The 14,316-nt window shown below is 46.3% G+C and overlaps 1 protein-coding gene across 3 annotated transcripts in view; it reads right to left on the bottom strand.

The window, feature by feature from the left end:
• Positions 1 to 14,316, bottom strand: part of LOC137643987 (probable phosphorylase b kinase regulatory subunit beta) — a 647,361-nt gene that overhangs the window by 532,086 nt on the left and 100,959 nt on the right. For all 3 annotated transcript variants that reach the window (XM_068376819.1, XM_068376818.1, XM_068376820.1), the window contains exon 5: positions 8,242 to 8,438. In XM_068376819.1, coding sequence (XP_068232920.1) covers positions 8,242 to 8,438 — 197 coding nt within the window. The remainder of the gene's footprint in view (positions 1 to 8,241; positions 8,439 to 14,316) is intronic.

The raw sequence follows: 14,316 nt of genomic DNA, 5'->3' as shown, positions 1-14,316 counted from the left end.
TTACATTGGGTGACTTACCAAGGCCTTAGGAAGGGTGGAAAGTCCCCAGCCTTACTGACTTTGGCTTTACCCAGGGGCTCCGCCTCCCAGTGAGTAGCACTCAAGAAAAGGAGCCCCTGCACCTCACAAGTTCCTTGCTTCGCTAGGAATGAGTGGCCTACATAAGTTGTGTGTGGAGGAAAGAGCGTGACTCGTCCTATGAAGTTGACCTTGAGACCTTTAGATAGGAATCCAGGAAAGGACGTTCCCAATACCACCTCGTCAGGGTATGGGGGACGCGACAGTATTAAACCTAATACTACGAGCACAAGGAAGCATGGGTTACCTGCAGAGGTTGAGGTCAGCTATGCAAAGACCAGGATGCTGCTTCCCCAAGAGAGGGGAGAAAGAAGAAAGAAGTAAGGGTCAGACATACTCTTTCATTCACGCAGACTAAAACCGGGTAACAACGCCCTCAACCTACAGCTACTTGTCCATAAAGGAGCCTGAGGTTAGACCAGCTGTTGTGCAGCCACCACAGGGTCGATAGAAAACGTATCGAGGCTCCGGTGGGTCACGTCCTGCAGGTAGTGGGCTGTGAAGGTCGTCTGACGCTTCCAGACCCCAGCTTGAAGCACCTGCGTCACAGAGAAGTTTCTCTTGAAGGCCAAGGACATAGCAACGCCCCTGATGTCATGTGCCCTAGGGCGACGTGACGGAGGAGGGTCTGGATTCAAGGCGTGATAGATAACCCTTCGAATCCAAGCCGAGATGGTATTCTTGGTGACTCTCCTCTTCGTCCTGCCTGTGCTAACAAACAATGCTCGCACTTGAGGACGAACTGCAGCTGTTCTCTTCAAATAATACCTCAGACTCCTCACTGGACATAGTAGCAGCTGGTCTGGGTCGCTTGTTACAGAACGGAGACTCGCGATCCTGAAGGAGTCGAATCGTGGATCCGGCACTCCAGGATTCTGAGTCTTGGCAACAAACTCAGGGACGAACCTGAACGTTACCTCCCCCATCCCCTCGAATGGGCGAAGTCGTACGAGAGACCATGAAGTTCACTAACTCGCTTGGCCGAAGCCAAAGCGAGCAGGAAAGCCGTCTTCCAAGACAGGTGGTAATCAGAGGCCTGGCGTAATGGTTCGAAGGGAGGTCTCTTAAGAGCCCTGAGAACCCGAACCACGTTTCAAGGAGGAGGTCTCACTTCTGACTGAGGGCAGGTAAGCTCATAGCTACGTATGAGTAAAAGCCAAGCTTAAGGCTGAGCGATAGCCTTTCACTGCTGAGACAGAAAGGCGCATTTCCTTCCGCAGATACACGAGAAACTCCGCTATTGCTGGAATAGTGGCATCGAGTGGAGAGATACCCCTCCCACAACACCAACCACAGAAGGCTCTCCACTTCGCCTGGTAGACTCCTTCAGAGGACTTTCGCAGGTGCCGAGACATTCTCTCCGCAACCTGTTGCGAAAAGCCTCTCTCTGTGAGGAGATGCTGGACAGTCTCCAGGCGTGAAGCCGAAGCGAGGCCACGGCCTTGTGCGGGATGCTGGAGTGTGGTTGTCTGAGTAGCTCGTGTCGTGGGGTAGTTCTCTCGGGAGCTCCGTCAGGAGCTGCAGAAGGTCCGGGAACCATTCCGCGTGATGCCATAGCGGAGCTATCGGAGTCATCGAACAGTTGACCGATAGTCTGGTCCTGTTGAGCACCCTTCTCATCAGACAGAACGGTGGGAAGGCGTACACGTCGATGTTGTCCCACCGTTGTTGGAAAGCATCTTGCCAGAGTGCCTTGGGGCCGGGACTGGGGAGCAGTACAGAGGCAGCTTGAAATTCAACGCTGTCACGAAATGATCCACGGTCGGGGAACCCCCCAAAGTCAGGACTTTGTTGACTATCTGAGGATCCAAAGACCACTCGGTACTCACTATCTGCGAAGCCCTGCTCAGACTGTCGGCGAGCACATTCCTCTTGCCAGGAATGAAGCGAGCTGATAGTGTTATCGAGTGGACTTCGGTCCACCTCAGAATCTCTACTGCAAGATGGGATAGCTGCTGCGAAAAAGTACCTCCCTGTTTGTTGATATAAGCCACTACCGTGGTGTTGTCGCTCATCACCACCACGGAGTGACCCGCCAGGGTCCGTTGGAACTGCTGAAGAGCCAGAAAGACGGCCTTCATCTCTAGCAGGTTGATGTGCAGGTACTTTTCTGATTCTGACCAAAGGTCTGAGGTCCTCTGGCTCAGAACGTGCGCCACCCACCCTTCTTTTGACGCGTCCGAAAACAGTGTCAATTCCGGGGGGAGGACGAGAAGATCCACTCCCTTTCGCAGGTTCTCGTCGACCAGCCACCACCGCAGGTCCGCCTGTTCCAAAGATCCTATCGGGACCTGTACGTCCAGGGAATCGGATCCTTGATTCCACCAGGACTTGAGCCGCCACTGCAGGAATCTCATCCTGAGGCGGCCGTTTGGAACCAGATGAGCCAGGGAGGACAGGTGACCTAAGAGACGCAACCACGATTGGGCGGGAAGCTCTTCTCGCCTGAGGAAGGGTTCCGCCACCCTCCTCAGCCTTGCTATCCTGTCGTCTGATGGAAAGGCTTTGTGGAGATTGGTGTCTAACAACATGCCTAGATAAACCAGTCGTTGGGACGGCTGCAGAGAGGACTTCTCGAGATTTACCACGATCCCCAGATCCTCGCAAAGACTCAGAAGCCTGTCTCGGTGTCGAAGAAGGGTCGACTTCGAGTCTGCTAGGATCAGCCAGTCGTCCAGATAACGAAGGAGACGGATGCCGTTCCTGTGCCCCCAAGATGATATCAGGGTGAACACTCTGGTGAACACCTGAGGTGCTGCGGAGAGACCGAAGCACAGCACCTTGAACTGGTAGGTCTTGTCGTCTAGGCTGAATCTCAAGTACTTCCTGGAAGACGGATGGATTGGGATCTGGAAGTACGCGTCCTTTAGATCCAGTGTGCACATGAAGTCTAAAGGTCTCACCGCAAGTCTGACCGTGTCCGCTGTCTCCATGCTAAACCGAGTTTGCTTGACAAACTTGTTCAGAGCCGAGAGGTCGATGACAGGTCTCCAGCCTCTAGACGCCTTCTTTACAAGAAAGAGTCGACTGAAGAAGCCTGGGGAGCCGTCGACGACCTCCTGGAGAGCATCCTTCTTGAGCATGGTCTCGACTTCTGCCCGAAGGGCCAGCCCCTTTACCGATCCCATGGCATAGGAGCTCAACGACACTGGATTCGCTATCAGGGGAGGTTGAGATGTTGTAAACGGGACGTGATAGCCTTGGCCGATCACGGAGATCGTCCAAGCATCGGCCCTATGTTGCTGCCACCTGTGCATGCAACTTCGAAGGCATCCCCCCACAGGTGGACACGCGGGGGGACTGCCACTCCTAGCGTTTCAGCCGCGGCCGCCCCCTCTAGGAGTCTTGCCTCCCATGGAGAACTTACCGCCCCTCTTGTCCATGGCAGGAAAGGGCTGGGGCTTAGACACCACCTTCTTAGCTGCCGGTGCCTGCTTTGGTGTCTTGCGAGGCTGCTACTGCTGTTGCTGCGGAGCTGGAGGTTTATAGGGCCGAGATGTAAGGGCCCTTTGGAGGAGGGAGTCCTGGCTAGACTTCCTCCACCTCTCAGCTGTGCGTTCCATGTCCTGAGGCTCTAACAGATTCTCCCCAAGGAGGGAAGCATGCCTGAGCCTACAGACATCCACGGCGGGGTCCTTCGGGTGGAACTTCTCGGTCACCGCATCACGCCGCTTCAACACCGAGTTGGCCCACAGGGTGGTAACCTGATGTGCCAGGAACTCGATGGAGCGGGTGCCCAAGAGGAGGAAGATCTCCAGGGCCTTCCTATTGGCCTCCTTAGACAAATCCTCGGAGCGCAATAGAATGCCCAGAGACCCTAGCCATATATCCAGCCACGAAGTGGCCTGCATGGCGCACTTCACGACCTTCTCATGGCTCAGGATCTCCTGTCCCCGGAATCTCTTCCTGGGGAGATGCGTGGACGTTCTCCCGGGGGTGCAGCTGGTTCCTGACGAATCCTAGAAGAGGACTTCGGGATTGTCTTGGAGTCCTTGGGTTTCCTCCTGGGCGGGATACACGACCCCAACAAAGAGGTCTGGAAGGCGCCCTCCGCGCGAGATGATTCCCCTCCACTAGGAGATGACTCCCCCCTTGGTGCCGAGGGGGAGACCACTACCTCACTGGATTTTCCCGAAGACGGAAAAGCCTCGTCCTCGGGAGGAGAAAACGCCTGCGAAGGGGATGGAACCTTCCTGACGGACCTCTTAGGAACCAACTTCTCCCTGGGAGAAGTCACCACGAAGTCCACTCCCCTCCTTCTCTTCAGTGGGGGCGAGGCAGCCGTTGGCTTGTGCCCTTGATCGGCGAGCGCCGGCTTCATAGCCTTCACTAGCGCCCGCATCAGAGGACCTAACCAAGAATGCCGAGACACGGACATAGAGTCCGAAATTCCCGCGGGAGGGAAGGGGATCGGGCGATCCTTCGGAGTTGACACCACTAGACCTGCCTGTAAAGAAAAGGGGGAAGAAAGTTGTTCTGACCTCTCTGATGGGTCTTCCCTATCCTGAACAAGAGTCTTGCGCTTAGGTGGAGGCGATCCTGATTGCGGTCTGGTGACACGCGTCCCTGCTGCTGTCGCGGGCTGCGGAACCCGACGCGAACGGGGGTCGTGCTGACGCTCATGCGTAGGCGAAACTACGGAATCGCGAGGACGTTGAAGCGCGGGCACGTAATCGCGCGGAGACAAACGAGCGCGGGAGCGATCGCGCGGGCGAGTGATCGCGAGGGCGCACGGGCGAACGAGCGCGAGGGCACACGGGCGAAAGAGCGCGAGGGCGCACGGGCGAGCGAGGGCGCACGGGCGAGCGAGGGCGCACGGGCGAACGAGCGCGTGGGCGAGCTGGCGAGTGAGCACGTTGGCGCGTTGGCGAGGGAACGCGTTGGCGTGTGGGCGAACGAGATCGCTCCGATGACCGCTGACGATGTTGACCAGGAGACCTGTAGCGCGTGGGAGAGCGATGGCGAGCAGGCAATCGGTGGCGAGCAGGCGATCGGTGGCGCGCTGGTGAACGCTGGCGCGTAGGCGCATGGTGGTGCGTTTGCGAGCGATAGCGCGTAGACCGCGTAGGCGAACTGACAGAAGGCGACCCATGTCTCTCCATGTCTCCATATGTCTGCGCGCAGGCGATAGGTCACGCGAGCGGTCTAGAGATCGCTGATGTTCAGGTGATCGCTGACACGCTGGGGACAGTTGACGCGCAGGAGATCGCTGATGAGCAGGCGAATGTTGATGCGTCTGTGATCGCTGGCGTGCTGGTGATAGCTGGTGAGCAGTAGGGCGACGCGTGGAATCCTGTGAGGGAGCTGCCGGCGCGGTGCGCAGAGGCGAACACTCACAAACGTGCTCAGGAACAGGAGGTGCGTGGGCGTACAGGAACTTTGGAAGTACGCGCTGGAGACCGCGAGCGTTGCTGCGCTGGAACAGGCTGACGAGCAGGATCGCGAGGGCGAAGAGAAGAGTCCTTATCCACAACCTGAACCGAAGTTCTAGGTCGCGCAGGCGAGCGTGGGTGCACAGGGCGCAAATCAGGAACTGGGAGCGCTGGCGAGAAGAGGGGCGACGATCATCAGGAGAGCGCTGGCAACCAGGAGAACGCTGGCGATCAGGAGAACGCTGACGAGCAGGGGAGCGCCTGTGCGCTAACACTGCAGGAGGGCGCGCAGAGGAACCCTGACGCGCAAGGGAAGAACCCACACTGTGGGAAGCAACCCTTTGCCCTGAAGGGACCGTTGCCCGTCGGCTGACGAGGTCAGGCTGCTTGACATCTGCACCAGAAGCGGAAGGTCTGGAATGCGTAGGAGACCGATTCCCAGAGAGGTCTAAGGAAGCTGGAGCTGCAGGCTGCTTACGGCGAGGAGAGTCCCCCTCGGAGGAAGGAGGAGAAGATTAAAAAAGGTGCCTCTTAGCACCCTTAGAGGGAGACGGGAGGCCCTTGCAGCGCAGCGGACGGTGAGCCTTACGGCGAAGACGGCCACGAGGGAGATCATCAGGACCATCAGTCCTCCGAAGGGGAGTCTCAGTCAAAGCACTCCCCCGAGAGGGAAGCTTGGCAGCAGAAGAGCCCGCGGGACTCCCTTCCCGCTTCGAAGGATGTACGGAAGGGGGAGGAGAGCCTTCAGCACCATCATCCACGACAGGAACTGTAGAGGACTGACCCGACCCGTCGGAAGCCTCTGCCACCACAACGTCGACGATAGACAGAGGATCTACCTCTGCTATCACCGGCAACTGCTTAACAGCGGCCCCCAACTGGACAAGGTCAATCAGGGCTTCCCTGGAGGGCAGGCCCTTAAGCCCCAAGGAAGCCCAAATCTGAAAAAGATCATCATGAGACAAGGAGTCATTAGCAACAACAACCTCCCCCGGAGGAGGAGGGGGAGCCGCCCCGCTATGGGAGGCAACGCCCTCTCCCCCAACCCAAGGTCGGGAAACAGAACTAGGGCCTGCGCTCTCACTCGGCGGTCTCTCCTTAGGAGCCGAACGAGGGGGAGCTTCGGAGGAGGAGTCCCGAGAGCCTTCCTCCTTCAAGGCAACCCCAGAAGGAGAACGGTCTCTCTTGGACTTCTTACGCCGGCGGCCAAACCTCTCCCACTAGGAGGCAGACCACTCCCTGCACTCACTACAAGTATTCTCTCTGTCACACCGTTGGCCTCGACACTGCGGGCAAAGGGTGTGAGGATCCGTGTCCACCGCAGACAAGAAAGTACCGCAAGGGTGACCGGCAATACCAGGGCACTTGCGCATGGTGAACATCCAAGGGTGAGGCCAACTTCAAACACACACACACAAACTGGAAGGAAAAGCAAAAAAAAAAAAAGATTAAGGCTGTCAACGAGGACGATGGACAGACACGTCTGTTCATCGCCGGAGCCAAAAGTGAAGTGAAGCAAATCACCGGTGTGTGGGGGGAGAGGGGTAGCAAGCTACCTCTTTCCCCAATCCCCGCTAACTAGCGTGGGGGTAGTTAACCCTCGTTAAAAACTATTGGCTCGTCATTTCAGCTACGCCGAAAAGTAAACCCAATGTAAATAGCGTGGTTTGTATCTTGGTTACGGAACAAATATTGTTTTTAGGTGTTTTTTCAGAGGGTGGTAATGGATTAATTTTTCTTAGTTATTTTACATGGGAAAAATTGATCCGAGATACGAGCAAATTGACATATGAGCTCGGGTCCCGGAATGCATTAAGCTTGTATCTCAAGGTATTACCGTACAAGTTTTGTCTACCTAGTCAAACAATATCCTAGTCATGCTTAAAAATTTGTGCAGCTGGCATCAGAGGTGTAGTAATACATCATGCTACATTAATAATAATTGCACAGAAAAGTTGCTCACTAGAACTTGGGCCAGAATCTAGAGGGATATATTGATCTGTACTCCTGCAACGTTCCTCTATCTCGGAGTCAAAATACTTACTATATGAATTAAGACTGCAGAAAGGTGAAGAGTTTGCAATAAAAGAAACTGAAGCTATTTGAAAAAACAAAGCTTGTAATGAAGCATTTAATTCTACAATGTGCTGAGCAATCCCTATGATCCAAAACATTAGGAATTATCCAAGGGTTCAAAACTGAATAGGTTAGGCCATACACACTACCTACTATTGAATTAGCTGCACACATTATAATGCATGATTGAAGCAAACTTTTCTATAAACACTGTAAGCTGAGATATAATCCTACCAAGACTAACAACATTGGCCTCTTCATTCTCATTTAATGTTAGAAATTGACTTAAATTCAAAACATCTATGTCTTAAATCACTTTGTTATCCTTGACATGAAACACAAGGGAAATGAAGATCTTTTTCTTCTAACAGTAGCCTATTCACTAAACATTTAGCACACAAACAAATTATAAAACAAGAAGGGGGGCAAGGCAATTGGAACAAGAGAAACAGTGGGAATTATCTTAATTTTTGAATGATTACCATTAAAACATAGAGCTTTGCATAAAAAGTTAGGGGAAACATTAGTAAAATTCATTGAAATAACAATCACTTTATCAATTACAGTACATCAATGATCAAGTTTATATAGTTATTAGAAATGTGCTTCGTTTCGTCACTAACAAGAAAGCAGTTATCCACTAACTTCATAAAGAGAAATAGCTTACTAGTTATGAAATGTTATGAAACAAAAGATTATTAGAAATACTAAATACCTTGCATGAAGTTCAGGTGTTCCATTGTTATATTTGCTGCCACGTTCCCACATACCATAATCAGGAGTACGATACGATCGCTCCACATAATAAACTAAATTTTGCACAAATATCACTTCATCCATTGTATAAATAATTTGCAAGCCAGAATTTATCATTTGCACAAGAAATAGGAGATAAAGGGACACAACATCAATCTGGAAAAAGACATTAAGTCATTAGGTATTATTCTTACAAAGAAAACTTCTAATAATGTATATTTCCACTTAAAGTTTAGAATATCACAAATTGTTTAAGTAATTTGTATTTTTCCTAACTATACAAACCAGAGTCCTTTACTATAGGAAAATACATAACAGTGAAGCTGGAACAAACCAATTACCTGTAACAACCAACAGGTAATTACCAAATCACTGACAACTTCACTTATATCGAAGCCTGGGACCTTCTCAGAGGCTAGTGATGAAAGAAAAGTTGTTTGAGTAAAGGACTGAGGTTTGTATAGTTAGGAACAATACAAATTACTTTTAAAATTTCTCATTTTTTCCTACACGAATAAAAACCATCGTCCTTTACTATACGAGGCTCATCCTTAGGTGGGAGGAAGTCCCCTTTCCAACTGGCTGGACACTTAACCCCGGAACTTGAAACTCGAGCATCTTAGATGCTAAAAGAGTAAGGGTCCTTATACCTCATGAATCTCATAAGGAGAACCAGCAGGTGTCAAGGCCCTAGCTTTTAAGGGTTGTTCTTGAGCTGGAATCTTCTGTGCTGTTGACCTGGCAAGTACAATAAAGAGTTTGCTGATACTGCAACTTTAAGACCATTCCAAAATTAAGGGTTTGCTTGGCTACATCACACTCCCCCTCGTAAGGAGTGTGAGGAAGTCTCTTCTGTTCTTGAGCATGGAATAACACACTAAGTGGGCTTACTTAATTATCATATCGAGTCCAGCTGGGGAGGTCTTTCGTAGCTGAACCCAAAGAGAGGGGAAGATTGAAAGTAAAAGTAAAGGCCAGTTATTCTTTACTTACATCGTAGTCTTACTCATGACCTCAGCTCTCAATCCACAGTATTGGTCCTGTGATAGAAGTTGAGGTAGCTAAATCATCCGCTGAGCAGCTACAACAGATCCTAAGGAGGATACATCTAGGGATCTGTGAGTCACATTGCAGAGGAAGTGAGCAGTGAGGTCATCAGACACCTCCAACACCTGTCTGAAGACCCTACATCCCAGAGAAATTCCTCTTAAAAGCTCATGAGGTACTAATACCCCTTACGTCGTGAGCTTTTACAGGTGATCCCTTCAGAGGAAGAAGAAGTGAGCATTCAGAAAAACAAACCTGTCGTCCAGAATGAGATAGTGTTCTAGGATCTTCTTCTTTGAGCTTCCCGTGTTCAGGAAAAGATGTTGCAGGTGAGGTCTAACGGTCCTCGTCCAGTTGAAATAGCACCTCAGTGCTTCTCACAGGCCACAAAAGTAGCAATCAGGATCATCGGTATTATCCTTAATAATTCTGGAATCAGGCAATGACAGATTGAATGAGTAAATTATGATAAATAACTTTGTTTTCATTTATCAATATACAAAAAGGAACATAAAATTCATAATAATCAGGATTTATTAATATTGCCTTTGTGAACATACAAAGAAAAACTTTGAACACCCTCTGACATTCACTAATTTTTAAGTTTGTTTTTCTCGTTTTCGACAAGAATTTTATAATTTCAAAGAGAAAAAGACAATTTCAGCATCTTGCTAACATAAGGAAGAAGAAAATTCACTCTATTAAGAGTTCAGAAGAGGGTAATATCGGTAATACAAGGATCTTCATTTATGATCAAATTATGATAAATAACTGTGTTTTCTTTTATTTATACCCCAAAAGCAACAGAACTCATAATAATCCTGATTTATTAATATTGTCTTTGTAAAAATACAAAGAAAAACTTTGAAAGCCCGTATCTCAAAACTATACTTATTGACCTTCAAATTCAATAGTCTCCCTTAGTTTTGAAGATACAGAATTGGAATTTGGTATATAGCTTAGAAATATATTATAAAACAATGAAATCAATCCCTTTCTTCCCATTTTTTCATATCTTTTTTTTCTCAATTTTTTCCCAGATGTTCAGGGTTTATTATCTTAACAAAATGAAAAAAATTCATATCTGGAACTTTTTTCTTTTAGAAAAAAACCCTTAATATCATTGGAGGTCCATATCAGGTCTATATAGGGCAGTAATCCCATATCTTAAATATAATTATCAAGGGATGAGATAGAATTTGAAAAACACTAATTTTCAGGATAAGTCCACAAAAGCCATCCAAAGTCCATTTCTATATTCTATGCATTGCTGTACATGTCTCAAAATGAAAATTTGGTCAGTAGAGTTTCTACCTTTACTGAATCCTGCTTGTTCACCTAAGCTTTTCATCAATTTTTCTCTCTAGACTTTAGTATCAGTATACTATATATTTTCAAAACAACTGTGTGATGCCTATGAAATTATTGAAATGTGGTAGGTCTCCTTTTTTTGCCATTTTCACCAACTCTCCCAATTCCCACTTATCAGGTTTTGCCTCTTCATGCCATATTCTAAAAAATTATCTTGTGAGTATTCTGGGGGTCACTTCATTTTCAGCCAGTATCACCTAAGTAGTTATTCCATCGTATCTAGGGGGTTTCCACCTCCTGAGTTTTTTAATGATAGCTTCGACTTTAAACTGGATTCATTCATGGGCACATCAGGGTCTTCCTCAGCTTCAAGTATATCAATCAAATTATTCCCTTCATATCTTATATTCATGACCTCAGTAAAGTGTTCCATTCAACATTGCTTTTTTTCATCCTCTGTTGTTATAACAGATCCCTCTCTCTTTTTTATTGTAATATGCTTCTTCTTTGCCCTGATAAAGATTTCATTAATAATTCTATGAGTGATTCTTACACCATAGCCACTCCCTGAATTCATAGCTCTACCAGCCTCATCTGCATTCTTGTCTAAATATTCTCTTTACTTATTTCTGGCTATTCTTTTGACTTCACTATCAACAATGGAATACTTAGCATGTTCTACTTTGTAATTTTCATTACTTCTTTGAAAAATTTCAACAATCAATGAACTTCACCATGTGGCTATTACAAAAATCAAGTAGATCACATAACCATTAATAATGAGAAAAGGAGGATGCTGAGAAATGTAAGAAGCTATGGAGGTGCAGATATTTGTAGTAACCACCAGCTCCTAGGTTAGATAAAACTCAACTTCAAGAAGATGAGCACAGAAAAACATTTGCAACTGAATGTAGAAAGTGATTTGCAGTCTTAGAGACTTTGAGAGAGGAAGAGCAGACAATTGATGAGGAATGGTGTGATATTAAGAATATATATCAGTCAGTTGGTAATGAAGTTTTGGGACCTGCAATTACATGGAAAAAGCTAGGGATATCAAATGATACAGGGGATACTATAAAAAAGACAAAGACAGAAATTGATTGGTTAAAGTTTTTGAGGAAGGAATGAAAATTACAACGTAGAGCATGCCAAGTATTCCAGTATTGATAGTGAAGTCAAAAGAAGATCCAGGAATGACTGGATAGAGTATTTAGATAGGATAGCAGATGAGGCTGACAAAGCTATGAATTCCAGGAGTGGCTATGGTGTAAAAATCTCAATGGGGGCAAAGATGAACCATATACCCATCAAAAAGAGGGATGGATCTGTTTTAACAACAGAAGATGAAGAAAGGTAATGTTGGATGGAACACTTTAGTGAGGTCATGCATAGGAGATATGAAAAGACTAATTTGATTGATACACCTGAAGCTAGTAAAGACCCTGATGTGTCCATAAATGAATTCAGTGTGTTTGATGTTGACCCTATCATTAAAAAAATCAGGAGATGGAAAGCCCCTTGTTACGATGGAATAACTGCTGAGATTATTTAAGCCGAAAATGAAGTGACCCCCATAATACTTACGAGATTATTTTGTAGAATGTGGCATGAAGAGGCAAAACCTGATGAATAGGAATTAGGAGTGTTGGTGAAAATGGCTAAAAAGGAGATCTGACTGATTGCAATAATTACAGAAGCATGACAATTACGTCAGTTGTCATGAAAATATATAGTAAGCTTACTCTAAAGAGACTAGAGAGAAAGATTGATAAAAAGATGAAGATGAACATGCAGGAATGAGAAAAGGTAGAAGTTGCACTGACCAAATTTTCATTTTGAAACATGTTGTACAACAATGCATAGAATATAGAAATCGACTTTTGATGGTATTTATGAATTATGAAAAAACCTTGGATAGTGTGCGCTGACCGATTTTTTGGAGAGTCCTGCGCTATTATGGAATTCCTCTATAATATGTAAATTTGTTTAAATCTGTTCATGAACATAGCAAGTGCAAAGTTAATGTTAGTGGAATCCTATCAAATGAATTTCAAGTGAACAGCAGAGTATTCCAAGGTAATGTGTTGTCACCTATGTTGTTTATCCTCCTCATGGATTTTGCAATGCGTAGAACAATTGGAGATGATGGAGAAGGATTAGACTGGATTGGTAATAGGAAAATAGCGGACCTAGAGTATGCTGATGACGCTGTCCTTTTCTTGCTGAACACCATTCTTTCTTACCAAAATGCATGAAATACCATAGGAAGTTGGGCTCAAGATAAATAGAAGATAGACAGAGATGATAAGAACAGAATATGCAATGGAAGATGAATATAATTGGAAGGAGAAAGGATTAATGAGGTAAAATCATTTCAATATTCAGGAACTATGATATCTAATACAGGGTCTTTAGAATTGGAGTTTAATGAAAGACTGAAAAAAGCAAATCAGGCAGTGGCTAGATTAAGTAAAATTTGGAAATCAAATCACCTGAAACTACATATAAAATCACGCTATCAATCAGTTTAGTGAGATCTGTGTTACTGTATGGACATGAGTAGTGGTATAGCAATGAAACAATCCCCAACAGATTTAGTACATTTGAGAATAAAACCCTCAGAAGAATATTCAGAATTAAATGGCAGGATAGGATTTGGAATGAAACTATTAGAGAAATTTCTTGTGTCATTTGTGGATGAAATCATAGTGAGGGGTAGATGAAGATGGTTTGAGCATGCTCTTCGCACTCCCCAAGAGAGATTAATTCACCAAACATTTAGGTAGACTCCACAAGGTACTAAAAGAGTTGGAAGACCAAGGCATACATGGATGAGGGCTATGAAGTATGAAGTCAGAGATGATGACTGGAGAAGTATTGAATTAAAAGCTCAAGGTAAGAGATAACTAGCAAAATCTACCCAAGGCCCTTTGCATCAATAGGCATAGGAGGAGATGATGATGATGATTTTAATCATTCATTACTTCTCTTAAAGTTTATTTATTTCGTTTCATCAATGGGCTATTTTTCCCTGTTGGAACTACTGGGCTTATAGCATCCTGCTTTACCAAATAGGGTTGTAGCTTAGCTAGTATTAATAATAATAAAATATGCACAGTATCTCAAGGAAAGCCTTTCTCCGAGATGAGATGCTGGATAACCTCCTTGCATGAAGTAGAAGGAATCAAGCAGAACCTTGGAAGATTCTGGTGTAGCAGGTTGGGGAGAGTAGGCAAGTCTCTCAGGGTTTTCTTAGAAGTAGCAGCAAGGCTCTCTGTGGCCACTTCATTGTTACGAGAGTCATCAGTAAGTTTGGCGTTAGTCAAACGCTATCTAAGATTCTTTTTATGGGCCCAACAGTGGAAAAAATAATCGGTCAACCTCATTCGCAGAGGCTAGGTAACAAAGACCGGCGGGAAAAGCAAGAATATGCGAATACTTGCCGCCCTAGGGTGGGTTAACTCCTAACTTTACAAATAACTGCTCATTGCCTTTGTGGGGTTGAATAATACACCAAGTAACCCACTGTACCACTTGATATTGTTTTTACTTAGTTTCTATCACAGTATAAGTATTGTATTACGGTATGAACATATTTCAGTTAGTGAACAATACATGAATACTCGTGTATGTTAGACTGCAGTACAGTACTCATAAAACTAGTCATTGCCACACT

This window comes from Palaemon carinicauda, chromosome 7, assembly GCF_036898095.1.
Source record: "Palaemon carinicauda isolate YSFRI2023 chromosome 7, ASM3689809v2, whole genome shotgun sequence".
NCBI lineage: Eukaryota > Metazoa > Arthropoda > Malacostraca > Decapoda > Palaemonidae > Palaemon > Palaemon carinicauda.
This window is presented reverse-complemented; position numbering and strand designations above follow the sequence as displayed.